Source organism: Gymnodraco acuticeps, unplaced genomic scaffold, assembly GCF_902827175.1.
Source record: "Gymnodraco acuticeps unplaced genomic scaffold, fGymAcu1.1, whole genome shotgun sequence".
Lineage (NCBI taxonomy): Eukaryota > Metazoa > Chordata > Actinopteri > Perciformes > Bathydraconidae > Gymnodraco > Gymnodraco acuticeps.
Window position 1 is genome coordinate 235,284 of NW_022992052.1, and position 21,170 is coordinate 256,453.

Consider the following 21,170-nt stretch of genomic DNA (forward strand, 5'->3'; position numbering starts at 1 on the left):
GCCAGACCCAGATGTCCTCAAAGTCAGCGAGGCATACAAGGACTTCTCAGCAGACATCGCACCACGAAAACAAAACGAATGGCTCACTACTCAACGACTAACACTCTTTCAGAGGATATGTTGGAAATGCACACATTATATATATTTTTTGCATCTACTTTCTGGATATTGTAAATCTGATCATCTGTTATATAAACTAGCATTACTTAAATATGCAGAGACTAATTGAAATGTTTAAATATGTATTTTTCCCCCCGATATAACATCAACCTATGTTTTGTCAAAGTTTATTAAATTAATCTGTAAAATGTTATCATATTGTGGATTTATTAAATTATGTATTTTCCTTTGTTATTTATGTGTGCGTTTGTTTTGAGGATATCATTCATTAGTACCTAAACATAGTATGGTATAACTGCTTTTTGTAATGAAATACACAATTGGTTTGGGAGCAAGAAATCTTTTAATCGTTGTTGCCCAGGCTTGCCGAAATGAATGGAAACGTATCTCCCGATTATAACATTGTGTAACTTGCTGCTGTTAAATACCGTCAAACTATGTGCTTTATGTGCAATATATAGGCTACTTTATATACATATGCCATCTTTAATAACTAATATATACCGGGCTGCTAAATCCTAAGAACTGCTACAGGATTTGATTTGTTTTGTTTTTGATCTATATTTTTGAAAATTATGTAACTTTTAATCTTTTTTTTAGCATATTGTTTATTATATTATAACTTAGTACTTTTTAACGCATGTAAGATATTCAACACTAAACTGTCTGTGGCTCTTTCCTGCTGTAACGCTACAACTGTCCCCTCTGTGGGACTAATAAAGGGATTCTGATTCTGATAACGGGACGAATTTGTCCAAAGGGGCACACAGCAATGTAGTGCCGACTTTCTTACCCGCTGGAAGGCCAATCGCTTTTCTTCACCCCGAAATCCGCTCATTCTTGCTCTCGGTGTGACATAACAAGCTGTCAAAACTCTGTACTCAAACCGGAAGTACTCAGCCGCACACCCAGCCGCCGGAAGTTGATAGACGCCATCTTGTGCACAGAGCCTATATTAACAGTTTCCATGAATGTAGTAGTGTCCAGGCTGTTGTGCTATAGCTCCCCCATCTGTTGAACTGAGGAAATACAACCCTAATACACTTTTTCAATCAAAGTAGTGCTTTAATGTCTCCTTTATGATGCTGGTTTTCATGTTTGGTTTCATAGTATTTAAGGTGAAATAATAGTATATTGGATTTTCCTAATTTTGAATAAACTACAGAGGGGTACTCAAATATTTTGTTGAAGCTCTTTGTTAATGAAGTTGTCTTGGGCTCTACAGCATTTCTGTGTTCTGTTCTGTTCAGCATTCGGCTCCCTTTACTTTGGATCACACAGATACACCGGCAGTACAATGGCAGTGCAATCTGAGGGTCAATAATATAATAGTATCATAAGGTTGTCATTGTCTGTTTTGCCTTTTTTTTTTTTTTTTTTAAATTGTATTAGTTATCATGCTTTTGCCCAACCAACATACTGTTGTAGGCTACATTAAACAAGCTAATTAGCAGCAGGCTAGCATCTTAGCTTCGATTCCATACATGTAATGTGTTTTTTTAGCACATCAAATAATGAAACTGAATTGTATTTGCCATTCATTTATTTTTTCATGAACCAATAATAATTGAACACTGGTCATGTCCACACTGAAGTGCACAGCTGATGCATATGATCTTTATTCGGGGATGATGTTGGGTATTACGTTGGTCCATAAATCCACGAAAGGCATTCTCATATTCTCTCCCACATAGCTTTCGTTCATCTTAGAGTTGAGCTCCACAAACTTCTGTCCAGTGCTGTTGAATGTTGGCCAGGTAGCAGGCACGCTCAGTTCTCCTTCGTTGGGGTCCCTGGATGGATGGATATAAAGCAATCAAATAATTATAGTTTTTGTGAAGTAAAAACTTCTTTGCAGCAATGTTGAGCCAACCATGAAATGAGTGGAACTGGATTTGCCTGTCAATACACTGATATTTATTGAGAGACAAACGGCCGGAGGATTAACAAAGCAACTCGCACTGTTCCATGCAAGCTGCCAAAATTAACTCTAAACACAAGACAGAAACATCTCTATATATCTTTTAAAGGAGGGGTCCAAACAGCCCGCCTTTTCCCCTAATCGATTACAGATTAACAGATAAAGAAACTCTGTCTGAGCGGGCAGTACCCCTCCCCCACACAGAGAAAGAGTAGTCACTCGTGAAGTTTCTCAGGTCAGCTAAGCATCAGACTAAAATATTCCTTTACAGTTTTCTACTTCAAATAAAGTGCCCTACGTGTATTGGGGTTACAGATAGGGTCCAAAACTAGCAAGCCACATGAATGTCTGCGAGCAAATTAATTGTATATGCTACACAAATACGATCAGTTGAATTTTCAGAATATTGGGTTGCAGATTAAAATGTTCCAAAGGGGGATCGCTTAGCGTGAACCACTTGAAATAACTAAAGGAGAAGTTAAAGTAGAAAGAAAGTAGAAAGAAAGTGAGGTCAAAGAAAACAATTTCTTCTAAAAAGTTAGCAAGGATTGAGAGTGTTGAAAGGTGCTATATAAATAAACTTGCCTTGGCTTCAATATCTAATTCAGGTTTGTTTGATTTCTGTGATGCTCCTATGTCTTGTGTCGGAAGATTTTTACCCTGTTCTGGCGAAGTTTGTCCAGTAGGCGATCATGTAGCCAGAGAGGTCCCGGTGGCTTTCGGCTAAATACAGCAATGGTGCCGTATAAGGCTTTCCGAACACGTAAGGCACATCGTCCGTATGGTCGGCTCCCATCCACTGAGGGAAGGGTCTGAAAATGGGCGATATATGCCCCTGGTTGGGCTCAGAGAAAAGGTAGGAGTAGGTACGGCCAGTTCTTTGGTGAGACAAGGGAAGACAAGGGATATGACAATGAGTTCCAAATGTATGCATCGAAAAATGGCATTAGATGAGGTAGATGAGGTCTTGCACTAATGCACATTTCTCAAAGTTATTGAAGTGACTGTTATTTTGTATATATTGATTGATGTCTTAATGTGTGCATATGCATAAATGTGTCTGTTGATTGTTTATATATATATAAGATATATATATTTGTATTTTTGTATTCGGGATTGTGGGAAGCGGCATTTCGATCTCTCTGTACACACACACTGAAAGATTGACAATAAAGTTGATTTTGACTGACTTGAAGAGACAATCTGATTATTTAAAGGACCTGTCAGTGTTGACTTGGGACTTAATCTCTGACTCAAATGCAAACAGTTGAGACTTACTGTCTTTGAAAACAGGTAGCCAAAATGTTACACCAAAGATAAAAAAAAACATAGAATAAAAAACGAACTTTAAAAAAAAGCAAAGCTCATAAAAGAAAATTCCCTATTTACTGCGATGACTTCCATGAAGTTATAGAACGGTTACACCCTGGGTTTGTTCATTAAAGGTAACCTATTATGCAAAATCCACTTTTTCATGTCTCTTCTACATCAACATGTGTCCCCTCTTCTTCATGTCTCTTCTACATCAACATGTGTCCCCTCTTCTTCACGTCTCTTCTACATCAACATGTGTCCCCTCTTCTTCATGTCTCTTCTACATCAACATGTGTCCCTCTACTTCATGTCTCTTCTTCATCAACATGTGTCCCCTCTTCTCCAAATCTCTTCTACATCAACATGTGTCCCCTCTTCTACATCACCATGTGTCCCCTCTTCTTCATGTCTCTTCTACATCAACATGTGTCCCCTCTTCTTCATGTCTCTTCTACATCAACATGTGTCCCCTCTTCTTCATGTCTCTTCTACATCAACATGTGTCCCCTCTTCTCCATGTCTCTTCTACATCAACATGTGTCCCCTCTGTGGAAAGAGATTCTGAAAGTTTCAGGAAAAAAGATTCTCTCACTTTTTGTCCTGATCCATTTATATAAAAACCTGTCTGAAAATGAGCTGATCAGATTTTGGCCACTTTATGATGACATGGCGATTTTTTGGCTTGTCTAACCAATAGCCCATCACCAACCAAGGTAACCCCCCCCACCTTATCACCTGAATCTCCTCCTAGAGCACAAATAGCCGCTTTCACTCTAAGTAATTTGCCGTACTTAGTTCCCAGTACTTAGTCCCGCCAAACTCTTTAGTCAGAAATTGGAACCTTTTCCTCCCCAGGAAAGTACCTGCTCTCTAGCAGGGACTGAAACGGGGTGAAAAGGTTTGCATGAACTAAGTTCTAGTTCCAGATATTTTCGGTGTGAACGCAAAATCCCAAGAACTATCGGAACTATTCCTGGAAAAAGTTCTGGGATGCTGCAATGATCCGTTTGGTATTTGGAGCCAAACACTTCAGAGACAGGTTCTGTATATATCTGAGACCTGTAATATATTGATGAAAAACAGTATAATAGGGGATCTTTAAATTATAAAGCATGGTGTGGAACAAAAGGGCTTGTAGATAAACTGGAAGCATCTGTATAGCAAGATGTTATAATCACTTTGCGTTGTCAGCATGAAGCTTCAGTGCAGCCTGAGTAGAAGCCAGGAAGAGGAAGTCTGTTTCAATGTGAACGAGGGTTTTCTTGATGCTCTCTTGGCTGGGCGTTGGTTCCCAGGTTGAGTTATATAGTGAAAGTGCAGCCTGCAAAGCAGCGTCACCCTTATCCTTAATGAACGCAGCCAGAAGCTTCTCCACAGCCTCACTGCAATAAAGAAAGGTTTGAAAATAAGTTATAATAAAACACAACTAACCAAAGTTGCTCTGGGGAATATTAAGGTACACAAATTCACCAACAACTAGTTGTTAATTAACATGCATATTAGCAGTATATTGTCTCTTTATTAGTCATTATAAAACACTTATTAATGCCTTATTCTACATGACCTTATTCTCCAAGTAATACACCATTAGTTGAGAGTTTTTCCTCAATAACCCTCTAATTAGTGCTTATTTATTCCAAGTAAGAAAGTTGTTGGTTGACCGTCAGGTGATTATAAACTTCGTCCTGAAACTTGACATGTTTTGGGATGCGTCTCTTTAGTGGTTCATTAATACAACAGATATTTCAACGTGTGCCTACTTTGTTCATGTACTGTTGAGGTTAATTTCAGTAGTTGTGTGCTATAATGTATTTACAAAGTGTGAAGAGGAGGCAACTTCAGAATAGGGAACCTGTTCAGGTCAATTAGAGTCAAACTACTAGCTTATTGGTTATGAACAAGACTTCACTTTAAAATAGGGAACATATTCTTAGATGGAAATACCTCATTTTGAGTTATTTAGACACACTTAACACTTATAGTTTCTTGTCTTGTTACATAAGAATAGATCATATTTGTTAAGTGTTATTATGGGAGACTTACTATTCTTGTGGTACTGCATATTGAGCAGAGCATATTAAGACCAAAACTAATTTACAACAACTTCCTTACGTAGAATAAATAAGCACGAATTAGAGGGTTATTGAGGAAAAACTCTCAACTAATGGCCTATTACTTGTAGAATAAGTCAATATACTGCTAATATGCATGTTAATTAACAATTAGTTGATGGTGAAGTTGTATACCTTAATATACTAGTTGATGGTGTACTTTAACAATTCTGGGTAACACTTTATATTAATGTGAACAAATGGCATCAACTCACACAGTGACGGGCAACTGGTCGGAGCTGACACTTGGAATATCGATACTGGTGAAGAAGTATCCGTCCATGTCGTTGACTCCAGCGATGAAATCAATGTCCGCCGCATTGTGGAACAACTTGGACGGATGATCCGGCAGGAAGTCACCGTCGATGACAGGAGATAATTCCAGATTGCATAAAATGGGTTCTGACAGGCAGATACAACCAGCTGCTTATTCAAATGTTCATATAATTATTTTAACAATATATATAGATTATGTCTTCTGATTGCCTGTTATTCGTTTACATTGTATTTGTAGTCCTATATGTGTTTAACAGAGACATATGTTTAGGATTTACATTTCAGGAAGGGGAAAAGGTGGATTTGCAAATGGTTAAGGACTATGGTTTAATTCAGGGGATGTTTAGATGATGCCTAAGATAATTTAAGGGCGGGCCAGTTGGGTATTTTTGGGAATTGAGATAAATACAAAATGATATATTATTCACTGGGATGCCATTTAAACAATGCAGAAGGAGGGGGTGCAACACAGTGACTTCTTCCACTACATTGCCCTGATAGAAAAGCATCAGAATCTATAAACTGAAATGCTAATTGTATGTGGAGTCCAGTCCTTACCACTGGCTGACCTGGACAGATTGAAAGATCCCACCAGAGTTAGGACTACAGGATCCATCTCCTTCAAACAGGAAGCCATGCCTTCATCCGTGGGACATTTGACCTTCAGAGCAACCTGGGGAGAAGTTAGAAATCATCTTTAGAATGGAAACGGACAACTTTAAAACCCCCCTAGTGTTTCCAAATAATAATAACACTGTATTTATATAGCACTTTTCATACAGCACTTTCAGCTCAAAGAGGCGACGCATCACAAGTTAATAGAGAGCCGAAGTCCCTCCCTTTCCGGTGGACCTCCATGGGACCCTATTTCTGAAAAATTATGTATTGAAGTCAATGGAGAGAGAAAATGTATCTTTCGATCCCTTTTGAATTGCGCCACGAATTACACATATGCAGTGGCGAACCGTGTCCATCACAACTGGACATGCACACTGAAGAGAGCAATTATTTGCCCTGGACTTCTGCTTTCAGACGTAGTTAATTACTTGAGTGAACGAGGACCTCCCGTCACCTCCGAAGCCTCATCCCAAAACCCCTCCTCGACTCCTTCTTTCCCTCACTCGCTTCCCTTCCTTGCGTCTTAGATCCGCCTCCGTAAGATGCATGCGAGAGACACGAGGAGGTGACGCAAGGACAGAGGAGTCCTCAGGTATTAATTGGGATGTCCTCGTTCACTCACACGTCACTCTTAAACGACGTCTGTTAATGATGACATGTGCACAGCTGTATCCCCTCTCATCGGGCTTCACTGAATAACCGGCCCATTTGTTGTTAAATATTTATTTAAATGAATGAATCTTTCTCTTGTTAGTCAAGGAATTCACTAGCCTCATCCCAATACCCCTCCTCGACTCCTCTCTTCCCCTCCTCCGGGACTTGACCCGGAAATCGATCAAGACATGCCATTTTGAAGGACGTCCCAATATCTGAAATGCACACGGAGGAGTCGAGGAGGGGTGAGGGAGGAGGGGTGCGGGAGGTGACGAAAGGGAGGATACACGCGAGCAGACTATGCGGAAGTGTTTTCACTACTCGCGTATAAAAGCAGAGGAAAACCGACAACTGGAAGATGAGTGGAAAAGCGTCACATAAATGTATAAGTGCTCACAGCTCCGTGGGAATTATTATGGGCAATTCATTTCTAAAAGGCTTTCACATTACTATAATTATATATGTATTTAAATGTAGGCTACATTTTACACCAAAACGGAACACAAAAGCAGGACCAACCATCATACAGTAGCCTCATCCCAATACCCCTCCTCGAGGTTCAGGAAAGGAAATGAAACATGCGAGTAAGAGTGTGATGTACCTCCACAGCGTACTCGCGGGGGTTCTTGTTGATGACCCATGGGCTGACGGCCACACCGCTCTGGGAGATGGCTCTCTTGAAAAGCCCTTTGTTGTGAGGACTCAGAGTCTGAAGTGAAAGTTAGAATTAATTTAATCTCAAATAATATATCTAAAGAGATGGAAAAGCACACAAATCCTTTACTCAAGTAGAAGTACAGATACTCGTGTTTAAAAATACTCTGGTGAAAGTAGAAGTACTGACTAAACTTCTTGACTCAAGTGAAAGTAAAGAGGCTTTGAAGTGTACTTCAGTAAAAAGTACCCATAACTAGCAGCTGTTTTAAAGAGTACCTGACCTCCCTTTATATTAAGAGAACAATAATGTCATTGTTAGCTAATGAATGTTTCCATGCTGAACAACGGCAACATGACAACGTTTCCATTGGTCCCTCTTCTTTAGAGAAGACCAGGAAGTGATGGATACACGGATCATGTTCAAATCAATAGGCACGCAATGACTCTAAAGAATAATGATCACGCATCAAACACACATTCAGACTAAAGGAACCAGCTGTTTGGAAAATGAGAGAAGTAGAAAGTACAGGTATTTGTGTCCAACATGTAAGAAGTAGAAAGTACAGGTATTTGTGTTCAACATGTAAGAAGTAGAAAGTACAGGTATTTGAGTTCAACATGTAAGAAGTAGAAAGTACAGGTATTTGTGTTCAAAGTGTAAGAAGTAGAAAGTTCAGGTATTTGTGTTCAACATGTGAGAAGTAGAAAGTACAGGTATTTGTGTTCAACATGTAAGAAGTAGAAAGTACAGGTATTTGCGTTCAACATGTAAGAAGTAGAAAGTACAGGTATTTGCGTTCAACATGTAAGAAGTAGAAAGTACAGGTATTTGTGTTCAAAGTGTAAGAAGTAGAAAGTTCAGGTATTTGTGTTCAACATGTAAGAAGTAGAAAGTACAGGTATTTGTGTTCAACATGTAAGAAGTAGAAAGTACAGGTATTTGTGTTCAACATGTAAGAAGTAGAAAGTACAGGTATTTGTGTTCAACATGTGAGAAGTAGAAAGTACAGGTATTTGAGTTCAACATGTAAGAAGTAGAAAGTACAGGTATTTGTGGTCAACATGTGAGAAGTAGAAGTACAGGTATTTGAGTTCAACATGTAAGATAGTAGAAAGTACAGGTATTTGTGTTCAACATGTAAGAAGTAGAAAGTACAGGTATTTGTGTTCAACATGTAAGAAGTAGAAAGTACAGGTATTTGTGTTCAACATGTAAGAAGTAGAAAGTACAGGTTATTTGAGTTCAACATGTAAGAAGTAGAAAGTACAGGTATTTGAGTTCAACATGTAAGAAGTAGAAAGTACAGGTATTTGAGTTCAACATGTAAGAAGTAGAAAGTACAGGTATTTGTGGTCAACATGTGAGAAGTAGAAAGTACAGGTATTTGAGTTCAACATGTAAGAAGTAGAAAGTACAGGTATTTGTGTATCAACATGTAAGAAGTAGAAGTACAGGTATTTGTGTCTTCAACATGTAAGAAGTAGAAAGTACAGGTATTTGTGTTCAACATGTAAGCAGTAGTAGAAAGTACAGGTATTTGAGTTCAACATGTAAGAAGTAGAAAGTACAGGTATTTTGTGTTCAACATGTAAGAAGTAGAAAGTACAGGTATTGTGTTCAAAATGTAAGAAGTCAAAGTAAAAGTCGTCAGAAAATAAGTAGTGGAGTAAAGTACTGATACCAGAAAATGTACTTAAGTACAGCAACAAAGTATTTGTACTCCACTACTTCCCACCCTCTGTGTATCTATCAGCTCACACAATGAGTACCTGGAGGCTGACACTGACTCCGCCTGCTGACTCCCCGAAGATTGTGATGTTCTCGGGGTCTCCTCCGAATTTACGGATGTTCCTGTGCACCCAGGCGATGGCAGCCTGCTGGTCCCAAAGACCGTAGTTTCCTGAGAGAAATCAAATGTTTTACTCAATCACTGCAGAGATGGAAAAGTACTCAGATCTTGTACTTGAGTAAAAGTAGAAGTACCAGAGTGTAGGAATACTCTGTTACAGTAAAAGTCCTGCATTCAAAATGTTCCTCAAGTAAAAGTAGAAAAGTATTATCATCAACATTAAAGTAGCGATAGTAAAAGTAGTCATTGTGCAGATTGGTCCATTTCAGAATAATATATATGATATGTTTTATAATGATTGATCATGAAAGTGTTCTCAAAGCTGGTGAAGGTGCAGCTAGTTTGAATGACTTTGTATACTGCAGGGTAGCTGGTGGATTTACTCCAGGAGGAACTAAAGTCTGATTCAACACTTGATTATATTTCACAGCATTCATCCACATCTGTAAAGTAACTAAAGGTATTAAATACATGTAGTGGAGTAGAAGTACCAAAAAATGTAAATACTCAAGTACACTTTTGAGAGCTTTGTACTTTACACCACTAGATCACGGTATAAGTCCTTAAATAGTACAAATCTGGCAGGGAGGCCACCATCTCTTTGGCTCTGAATAATTATTTCACCCACCTGGAAGTTCCTGTTCTCCAGTGCTCAGGAAGCCCAGAGAGCCGACCCGGTATCCGATTGAAACCACGATCACATTCCCTCTGCCGGCCAGCTCCTGCCCGATGTACTGAATACCCGTCGCACTTCCAATCAAGAAGGCGCCGCCATAGATCCAGACCATGACCGGCATATCAGAGGACACTAAAACACAGAGCGCATTAAAGGTCACCTATTATGCAAAATCCTCTTCTTCCTGTCTCTTCTACATCAACATGTGTCCCCTCTTCTTCATGTCTCTTCTACATCAACATGTGTCCCCTCTTCTTCATGTCTCTTCTACATCAACATGTGTCCCCTCTACTTCATGTCTCTTCTACATCAACATGTGCCCCCTCTTCTTCATGTCTCTTCTACATCACATGTGTCCCCTCTTCTTCAATGTCTCTTCTACATCAACATGTTCCCCTCTTCTTCATGTCTCTTCTACATCAACATGTGTCCCCTCTACTTCATGCTCTCTTCTACATCAACATGTGTCCCCTCTTCTTCATGTCTCTTCTACATCAACATGTGTCCCCCTCTCTCATGTCTCTTCTACATCAACATGTGTCCCCTCTTCTTCATGTCTCTTCTACATCAACATGTGTCCCCTCTTCTTCAGGTCTCTTCCACATCAACATGTGTCCCCTCTTCTTCATGTCTCTTCTACATCAACACGTGTCCCCTCTTCTTCATCAACATGTGTCCCCTCTGTGGAAAGAGACTCTGAACGTTTCAGGAACAAAGATTCTCTCTTTTTGATCCATTTCTATAAAAACCTGTCTAAAAATGACCTGATCAGATTTTGGCCACTTTATGATGTCATAACGATATTTTGTCTTGTGTAAGCATTAGCCAATCAGCAACCAAGGTAAGGTAACCCCCCCCCCCCCCCCCCCCTTATCACCTGAATCTCCTCCTAGAGCATCATTGAGTTCTTTGTAACCAAATCTCTCTCAGAGGGGCTCCTTATTTTCATCTAAAGTATGAGACAGAGAATCAGCACTGAAACAGAGGGGATTATGGGATGCTGCAATGATCTGATTGGTGTTTTAGCCAATCAGAGACAGGTTCTGAGACCTGTGATATATTGATGAAAAACAGCATAATAGGGGACCTTTAAAGTTGTTGATTGGATCTAATATGGAGGACACTTTGTGGTATTTCTCTGGTTGTTTACCTGAGCCGTTGTGAGGAACCCAGATGTTGAGGTACAGACAGTCCGTGCTGCCTGTGGTCGTGTTAAAGACAACGTGCATCTGGAGGGCAAATGTCCTTAAACGCAGTGGCATCCAGAACATCTACACACACAGAGAGAGAGCAATGAAGGGCTTCACGAAATTACTAGGTTTTCATGATCCATTACATCCATTGCTGGAAAAAGTGTTCAGGTCCTTTACTTAAGTAATAGCACTAATAGTATACTGTAGAAAAACTCCACTACAATTAAAAGTACTGCATTGAGAAAATAATTTGGGTAAAAGTATTTTAGTATGAACAGAAAAATGTACTTGTGGGTACAATTCCTAAAATATTAAAAGATTTTAAAAGAAGAGAAGCAAATCCTCAATTTTGAGAATCTGAAATGTTTGACAAAAATGTTTAATATAATGTAGGAAGGCATCATATTACACAAGTGTGTGGTATATATATATATATATATATATATATATATATATATATATATATATATATATATACACGTATAAAGAACCTAGTAATATATATTTAATTTCTTAAATAAATGAAGTGAAGTAAAAAGTACATTATTTCCCTTTGACTTGAAGTTAAGTAGAAGTTTGGAGTAGAACAGAAAAAAAAACCTCAGGTTTCAAGTACCTGAAATGTGTACTTTAGTACAGTACTTGAGTAAATGTACTAGTAGAGGTGCTTTACTTGAATATTTAAAAAATTGTATGCAACCTTATTTTTCTACCATATGATATCTCAAAGGCTAATATTGTACTACTTCTTACTCCCCTACATTTCTCTGACAGTTTAAGTTAATTTTTATTTATCCCTTTCTTCGCGAGTGAAAACCGTGTTTCTCCAGATTTGGTCATTTTAAATCTGAATGTTTCGTGATAATACTATTAAGATTTAAGGACCAAGGGTGGAGATCATTCTCTTAAATAAATAAGCTATAAGGTTCTCACAGGCCAGCGAAAAAGCTACGGACATACGATGACCTTACAGAAGTGCTGCTGTGGATTAAACTGTATACTCTTGTATAAGTGACTTAATTAAGCACAACTTTAAAAATGCAGAAGTAATACTAATCCAGAAACATTATATATAATAGTAAAACATTGGCAGGAAAAATGTACTGAAATATCAATACTTTAAAAACATCCGATACATACTTTTACTTAAGTAAGGTCTCAATGCAGGCCTTTTACTTGTAGGGGACAGTTTTCAGCTGGTTGTACTTTTATGTAAAGGATCTGAATATATCCTCAGGTACAGCAGTATTATGATCTATATAGACTTTTTGTATAAGAGACTTTTTCATTACTTTTTATGTTATATTTCTATATTGTATTATATACGTTGCATTGTTGGAGGAGCTCAGGTCAGAATAATTTCATTGCCATATCTAAACTGTAGCTTTGTGCATATGACAATAAAACCTTTGAATATGATCTCAGTCGGTCTACTCACCATCCCAGCCTGGGTGAGGTTTTGGTTTCATGAGAGTTTCAGGGACGTCAGCAAAGGGAATCCCCTTGAAGATGTCCATGTGGCGTCCGGCCTCCAGAGCGATGTTCTCTCCCCGAACCAAACCTCCCTCTGTGTTCACCACCCCGAGCTACGGCAAGAAAACACACAATATTCAGTTTGATTCAACATAGAAGTACACAATGAAGCAGAGTCAGGCCAATGGGTCACTGAAAACAGACCTCAGGGTCCCTGATGAAACTATACATTTGGCCTTCAGAAAAATCCATTGCAGTTTAAATTAAATTAAATGTAATTGTAGTCACCTTCATTTATTTAAGAGCTTGAGCTACTTTTAACAAAATGCATCTCTAAAATGATTTTAAATGTTTTATAAAAAGTCAATCAAAATGCTACTTGATGCAACAATATTATCTAGAAATGTCACATACATAAATGTAATTACATACACACATACAGGCCATTTCTCTGAACAATGAGTACTTTTTATACTTCAAGTGCATTTAGCTGATAATACTGTTGTACTTTTACTTAAGTAAGATTTTGAATGCAGGACTTTTACTTTTCAATTCAATTCAAGGCTTTATTGTCATTTGCACATTAGCTAGTGTAGATATGTCAATGAAAAACTTAGGTCACGGGCTTGTAATGAAGTATTTTGACAATAATCTATTGGTGCTTTTACTTAATTTAATACTTCTTCCACTCCTGACTTGTAGAGACACTGAACAGATTAGTTAAACAGTTATTAGAAAACATTTTTGTGACACTTACAGAGATCGCATAGACCGTCTCCAGAAACACAGCGATGGCCACCAGACTCCTCATCTTCATCTTCATCATGTCGATGGTGAGTGGTTTGCTTTCGGATATCTGCCAGACTTTTAACTGTCACAATGTCTTGTCTTCCTTCCTGTGTTTTCCCTCATGTGTCTGATTGTCTGATTGTGTTCACCTGTTGCCCTTGTGTTTCTGCCTCCCATGCCCAGCTGTGTCTTGTCCTGTGATTACCCTTCTTTGTATTTAGTCTTGTCTTCCCCTGTGTTCCTTGTCGGTTCATTGTCTTTCCTGTCACCCTTCATGTTGTCACGGTCAGTTTTGTCTGGATCCTACCTCGTGTTACCTACTCTTTGGATTCATGGTTTTGTAAAGTATTTTTCATTGTCAACAGCTTGTTTTTTTTTGTAAATAAAGCTCGCTTTTTGTTACATTTTGAAACCTGCTTCCCTTTTAATCTGCATTTGGGTCCTACCTTTTCCCAAAACCAAATTTGGACTCGGCAGATTCAGATTTTTTGCTCTACAGGCGGAACGTCTTGGGTACTCTCTGGAGTACATTTTGTATACCTGGTATGACGGCTCATCTAGACGGGGTAGAGAGGCTGCTTTGCTGGCTCAGGAGCCAGGGCACGTTTTCAGTTTCAGCAGCATTTCTTCCAGTTTGTCCAGGAGTCTTCTGATCAGGGCTCTATAAATAAATAACTACGGCAGATGTGTAATATTTAATGCAGCCGAACCGTGTATTACAATGCCGTTATGTGATGACTTCCAAAGAGAAAAGCAAGAACACTCGGAATAAAGTTTGTTGTTGTTTTTTAAAAATGTTTTCCGAATTTCATATCACATAAACATAAACCAACGTGCATTGCGGCTAAAACATCCAGGATTATGGGTAGTTCGATGTTTTAGCCTATCAAAACCTCTAAAAAAGAAATGTGTCTCTGAGAATCTAAAGGGAAACACCTATGGGAAAAACACAAAAGCATTGTACACAATTTAAACCAATTAAAGTCGTGTAATTAACAAGGATAAACTGATGCTTTTTAGTGGATGAGTACTGCAGATTTCACTGTTAAATCATTTGATCATTGGTTGTATTATGAAAACTTCGAAACCGGAAATACTGTTTTCACCCCGTGAGGGTTGATGCTAACTTTACATGGAAACTGCCGCATATAACGTTCTCCTGGCGAGACCTCAAATCATCTTCGTAATATCTATCAAACTATAGATCCTACACATCCACTGGACGTGGATTATAAAAGTACAATATACACTTCTCGTTAGAAATCTAATCAAAAAGCATTTTAATGGCCAAACTATCTTACAATTTAGGATTTTCCAGAGAGGGTTATTTGTGAACATACGACCCACCGTAGCGTTTGCAGTCAACGGGAGCACTAGAGGTCGAACACTTTAAAACGTGATGATAGGTCATATTAAGCGCTTGAACAAACTACCTATTTGGTCGTAATAAGGGCTTGAACAATCGACCTATTTGGTCGTATGAGTTGGAGGACTTGTTGATGTGTGTCCACCTACACTCCTGAATCAGCCAACATACACGTGTCTTTGATTTCATAGAAAAGGTTTGTCTGGAAAACCTGTGATTCTCTTGGTTTCTTACTTTTTAAGGGTCAATGTTCTTTCTTAGAACCAAGGAGAAGCCCCTCAATGCAGTGCGCAATGCCTCAATGAGCTCAATGTGGGTTAGGGTTAGAACCTCTCCTACTAAATTAAAATCAATGTTGATATGACGTAATTGAAATTAAATACAGGGTTTTAATTTAAAGCCGTTTTATTCTGAAAAAAACGGAAGTTCACACTAACTACTAACTTAACACTTTTATTCTGAAAATTCTTCATTTCCGGTTAGCATTAGCATGTGGCTAACGTTTTGAAAACCGTGAATTGAAGGTAAAATGACATGTAATGTTGTACACTAAACACACTGGGATTAACACTCATTTATTGACGCTGAAATAACGTTTATCAGGGAATGTTTAAAAAACCACAGACATCAGAATGATATATATATTAATAATATAAGATATATGTAACTTTTGTGGCTGGGTAAGTACACAGCACGGGAGTCGGGACGTCACGTGCCGGAAAGGTTGAGCTCCGCCCACGTTGAGCTCCCGCCCACGTTGAGACGTTGAGGCATTGCGCACTGCATTGAGCGGTACTACGAACCAAGGCGTACATGCAGGGCCGGTTCTAGCCATTTTGTTGCCCTAGGCGAGATTTTATAGAATATATAAAGAATAAATGTACAATATATATCAAAAAGGCTTCAAATGTATTCAGTATTGTATGAACATGTTCGAATTTGGGGGGTGGACATCACATCCTCTATGATATGGTATGCCCCCCCGGGAAGAAATGTTTGAACATTTTAAAGTAAAATGCTTCAATCTGGTGCACTTTGAGCACACAATGACTAGAGACCAGTGCTGGAATTGGGCCGGTACTCACCGGTACGCAGTACCGGCACTTCTGGTTCTGACCCATGGAGTACCGGCACTTCTTGCTCAGTACCGGCATGCTGGCGGTACTCCGGTACTCATGCACCGTGCCAGTACTCAACACTCTCCCGCCGTTCTTATTATACATCCATATATATATATACAGCCGCCCGGTACTCAGTAGATGCGTCATGAGGTGCCGAACGGACATTCTCATCGCTCTAACCGCTGGAGTTTCACAGCGGCTGTCAGCTGTTTACTCCTGTCATTCAAACAGAACGTGCTGGAGAGGGGGCGGGGCTTATCTTCTCCATGTAAATACTGTGGTGGAAACGACTATGTCAAAATTAACCTATTTGACCGTGATTTAATAGTAATACACGTTTCAAAATAATAATAATAATAATGCCGAAGTAACAACATACTGAAAACTGTTAGTAAAACCATGTTTTAATGCTTTACAATTTACATACCTAGATGCACGTGTGTTGTGTTTATGCAGTGCAACTCCCACCCAGTGGGTGGCTATGTAGAGTGATAGAACAGAGCAGGCACGCCCCCGAGAGAAGGAAAGCAAGTCACGTCACAAATTAGCATTTCTAAAATGTTAGCGTGGATTAATAAAAGTGCAAAAAGACAGCGGTTGTCGCCGGAAGAAACTTCAAATACAGAGAATGCTGTGCCTGTGTTGGAAATTGTGTCTGATGGGGAGCTTTCTTTGGTTGATCCTCCTGCTCCAAGTTCTAGTGCATTAGCATTAGCACTAGCTCCGCCGCCTCCTCCAGAGCCTCTAACGTTAGCTGCTGCTGGCTCAACTGCCACCACCAACACCGGGCAAAGCGATGCACCTGACTGCTGGACAACGGACCAGGTGCAATATTTTTGCAAGACCAATGCATGGTGTAGTGGACATTTTTATTATATCCTGATATGTTCAAAGTAACCAAATGCTTCTCATTTGGTTACTGTGCTGTTTTCCTCTATCTTCTCTACTTCAAGGCCACAGAGCTGTTTTGGCTACTGAGTTGACTCACACAAAGTCACACGAGAACTTCTACAGCTCAAGGCCAGGTGTCTAATAACAATGTGACCGTGTGAAGATTTCTTCTCCTCCCCACCTTTTTACTCTCCCTTTATATTGCTTTGCTATTATATTGAGCTGCGCACACTCGCGCAGACTATCCTATACTCTGTGAGACCTGTGTCTATATTTTATTGTATCTGATGTTTGTTTGAGGCCTCGAATAAACATCACCAGAAAGACAACTCTGTTGGATTCACCATTTATTTGTTTTCTGACTTGTACTCTACAGTATTGGGGTTTTTAGATTTCCATAACAATGGCTCCTTCTTAAAGATAAGAAGCTAGGATGTCGGATATGCAGAGATGTCAAATCTTTGGGAATACACACTGGACAAGGACTGAAACTGTCAACTGAATAGGGTGAGTGTGCAGTGTCTCATTTCGGTGTTGACAAGGGCAAACAACAAGCTAGCCTGACAAAAAAAAATCAAAGAACATAAAGAATCACAAGCCCATGTAAAAGCTGCTGACATCCTTACATCTGCTTCACGTGAAACTATTCAACATCAAGTGCAGTCTATGCATAAATCTGTATTAGACACCACTATCAGAGTTTTTCGAACGGCATATAAAATTGGCAAACATAGCCGGCCATTCACAGACATGCCAATTGATTTGAATGTACAGAAACTGAATGGGCTGAACGTGGGCAGGGTTTTGCACTCCAATAAAACCTGTGGCGAAATCATCGACCACATAGCTCATGAGCTGAAGAAAAAAATGGCAAAAGACATTACAGAAAACCAAAGAAAACTCTGTGTTTTGGTCGATGAATCTACCACTATTAGTGGTAAAACGGTGCTTGTTGTGTGTCTACGCTCAGCATTAGCTGATGCTGAGCCCGAAACGTTTTTTTTGGGAGCTGATCGAGTTGGATGGAACAACGGCTGATGACATCACAAAGGCGTTAATGGAGTGTCTTGGAAGAGATTTTAACGAGGACTTTTTAGGTCAGTGTTTCGTTTCTTTTGCATGTGATGGGGCTTCAGTCATGCTAGGGAAGAGAACAGGCGTTGCTACCCAGTTGTGTAGTAAATTCCCAAGCCTGTTTGTGTGGCACTGCTCCAATCATCGTCTAGAGCTGGCAGTTGGGGATGTGGTCAAGGAGGTCTCAGGGCTCAATCATTTCCAGATCTTTTTTGACAAACTCTATTCCTTGTTCCATGCCTCCCCCAAAAATCAGAGGCAGTTAGCGCAGTGTGCGCAAGCAGTCGGACAGCGTCTCCTGGTGATAGGGCGTGTTTTGTCCATCCGCTGGGTGGCTTCAAGTGAAAGGAGCGTCAGAGCAGTCTGGGAAAACTACCGAGTGCTTCATGATCACTTCACAAATGCTGCAAACGACAAGGGCAGGGATTCCAGAGACAGAGCAAAGTACAAGGGCCTGGATGATGTGCTCACATCTGCAACGTTTGTCAGCAATCTGGGACTGATGTACGATGCGCTCACAGAGCTCAGCGACCTCTCTCGGCAACTCCAAAAAAGAGAGATGACACTGCCTACAGCAGATAGGCTCTTAACTCGAGAAATACGAGTTTTTGAATCCATGGTCACCATGCCTGGCCCACACATGACTACAGTTCATACAGCTCTAGCTGAGAAGTCCTTCAAGGGTGTTGCCCTGCGTGAGAATGGCAGGCTTGTACAGATTCATGCAGGTCAGTTTTTCCGCAGTATGGTAGAGAATCTGAGACACAGACTGACTTCCACAACCTCCTCTCATGTCAGCACAAGAGAAATCCCATTACATGGCCGGGAGGCCCGGGACAATCAGCTAATCCAGGACATGAAAGTTATCCATCCTGGAAGTTGGCCTGAAGAGGAGTTAGACGTACAGTATGGGGACGTAGAGGTGCTACGTTTGTGCGAAGTGCTGAAAGTGGACAGAAGAGAGACTGTTCAGGGCTTTCGCGAATACAAGGAAACCAGGGCATCCCGTACACCTGCTGCCATGGAGCCTCTACTGAAAGCAGTCCGAACCATCGCTGTCTCCACTAGTGAGTGTGAGCGGGCATTCAGCTGCATGAACGATATCCTTACTGCAAAAAGGAATGCTCTCTCTGTCAGCCGACTGTCCAGCCTGGTTTTCATTCAATGTAATGGACCATCACTAGGACAGTTCAATCCGGAACAGTATGTGAGGTCCTGGCTTGCAAAGGGAAGGAGAAGTGCTGATGAAAGAGCCTGTCCAGCTCCAGCCCCTGATACTGATGTCCCCAAGGCCTTCTGGAGCCTTTTCTAACAATGTGAAGTATATTGCAAAGCAGCTCACCCAGTGAGAAGACTTTTGGCATAATGTGCCGATTTGTACAGATCCTGGAGATAGAAGGACTTCAGACCAACCAGGGAGTTATCTGATCAGCTTGGTGTTCAATGTAACTCTTTACCATGGCTCAGACTTTGTTACTTGCAGTTACAGTTTCTCATTTTAGATTGTGCAAATTTTGCATTTGTTTTTACATGTTCTTTGTTCATGCTCTTTATCATTTTTCTGAGTTGGAAAGTTAGATTGCATCATAGTTTACTTTATACATATTTGTATTCTTCAGTGGTGAAGAATATTGCAAAGCAGCTCAGCCATGTGAGAAGACTTTTGGCACTTTTTCGTTTTTCGTTTTCTGAGTTGGAAAGTTAGATTGCATTCAAAATGTACAGAAATACTTAATTTTGTTAAAGCTTTTTATAAAAAATGCTTCTGACCAGAGCTTTGTTTCCTTGTCATTAATGTTGAACACCACCAGAGGGGCTCTCACCTGAAAGGTCTCTGCTTCATGTGTCTTCAGCAGAAGATCTAGACTTGATTGCTATATTTTCAGTTAATATTGACCTTACTGAGCTTTAGCCATATCCGCTGCCTATCATAAAAAATGTTAAGTACAGTGAACCTTTCTAAAATATACAGTAGTAAAGAGACAAACCCACCAGCATTATAGTAGCCAAATTCTTGTTTGTGGGTTGTATATATAAAATTGACTTGAAAAAGTTGCTGATTTTAGAGTACTGGCATCTTTTTCATTCCAATTCAAGCACTGCTAGAGACTATATCTAGGGGACTACAATTCTAAATACATACATACATAAATATGTGTCCCCGGTGCGTCGGGGAACTCACGCAGCGTCAGAAAATAAAACCCTCTTTTCCTCCGTACCCAAATCTTTTAAAAACGGTTGTACAACGAGCGGATACAGATTTCCATCCGAACTGACTTGTCCATCCGTGGTGACCCCACAGAAAGTTGTTTGTTTACATTAGCAAGCCTCGCTAACACTCGGAGCTAACCTGTAGGCTACTGTGTAGAGCACATGTGTATTCACAAGCTACCCTGCCGTATACTGCTAACTTAAGTACTTGCTTGATCCGAGTAGCCTACTTCTTCCACCTTACACGTAATTGGGGCAACATAACTCCGAGTTAAGGAAGTCGAAAACGGTGCATTTCTCCGTTTGAATATGATGCCTTTTGGCCAGGTAATGGACAGATTGCTCGTGTTTCCGCGAAAATACTTATGGCAAACGAGACCACATCGAGCTTTGTAGATTGTCACTTTGAACGCTGGCTTTTTTCTCGTTTTAAATATTGACGATTGAAGTTCAGCTCTGAGCGCTGACCTTTATTCATTCTGCCTTGGCTCCAAAAACCATTACCTCAGTTTTATCTTTGTTTAATTGAAGAAAGTTTTGACACACCGAGTTAATGATTTGTTCAATGCACTCCGTGTTTGAATTGGAGCATAGTCTCCTGGTGAAACGGTTATATAAATGTGTCATCCACATAGCTATGGTAACTTATTTAGTTGTTTTTCATTATCTGAGCCAGTGGTAGCATTTAGATGTTGAAGAGAAGAGGCCTCAGGGTGATGCAATTTAGTAAATAAATGGTAACCAAAGGGTTTCTTGATTTTCGGTGTGTTTTAGTGATTTGTAATATGTTTCCTATGACCCGTCGTCTTCAGAGAAAACATTAAAACGTGTATAAAAAAACCAGTAGAACACAAA

At 39.8% G+C, this 21,170-nt stretch overlaps 1 protein-coding gene across 1 annotated transcript; it reads right to left on the reverse strand.

Annotated features, from left to right (window-relative positions):
- Positions 1 to 1,648: 1,648 nt before the first annotated feature.
- On the reverse strand, positions 1,649 to 13,704 carry LOC117536914 (bile salt-activated lipase-like). Its single transcript, XM_034202010.1, is given in 12 exon segments — positions 1,649 to 1,913; positions 2,701 to 2,919; positions 4,534 to 4,737; positions 5,682 to 5,868; positions 6,301 to 6,415; positions 7,616 to 7,723; positions 9,442 to 9,572; positions 10,150 to 10,329; positions 11,348 to 11,432; positions 11,434 to 11,468; positions 12,829 to 12,976; positions 13,621 to 13,704. Coding segments are annotated over 12 exon segments (1,656 nt in total). The 5' UTR covers positions 13,690 to 13,704; the 3' UTR covers positions 1,649 to 1,738.
- Positions 13,705 to 21,170: the final 7,466 nt, after the last annotated feature.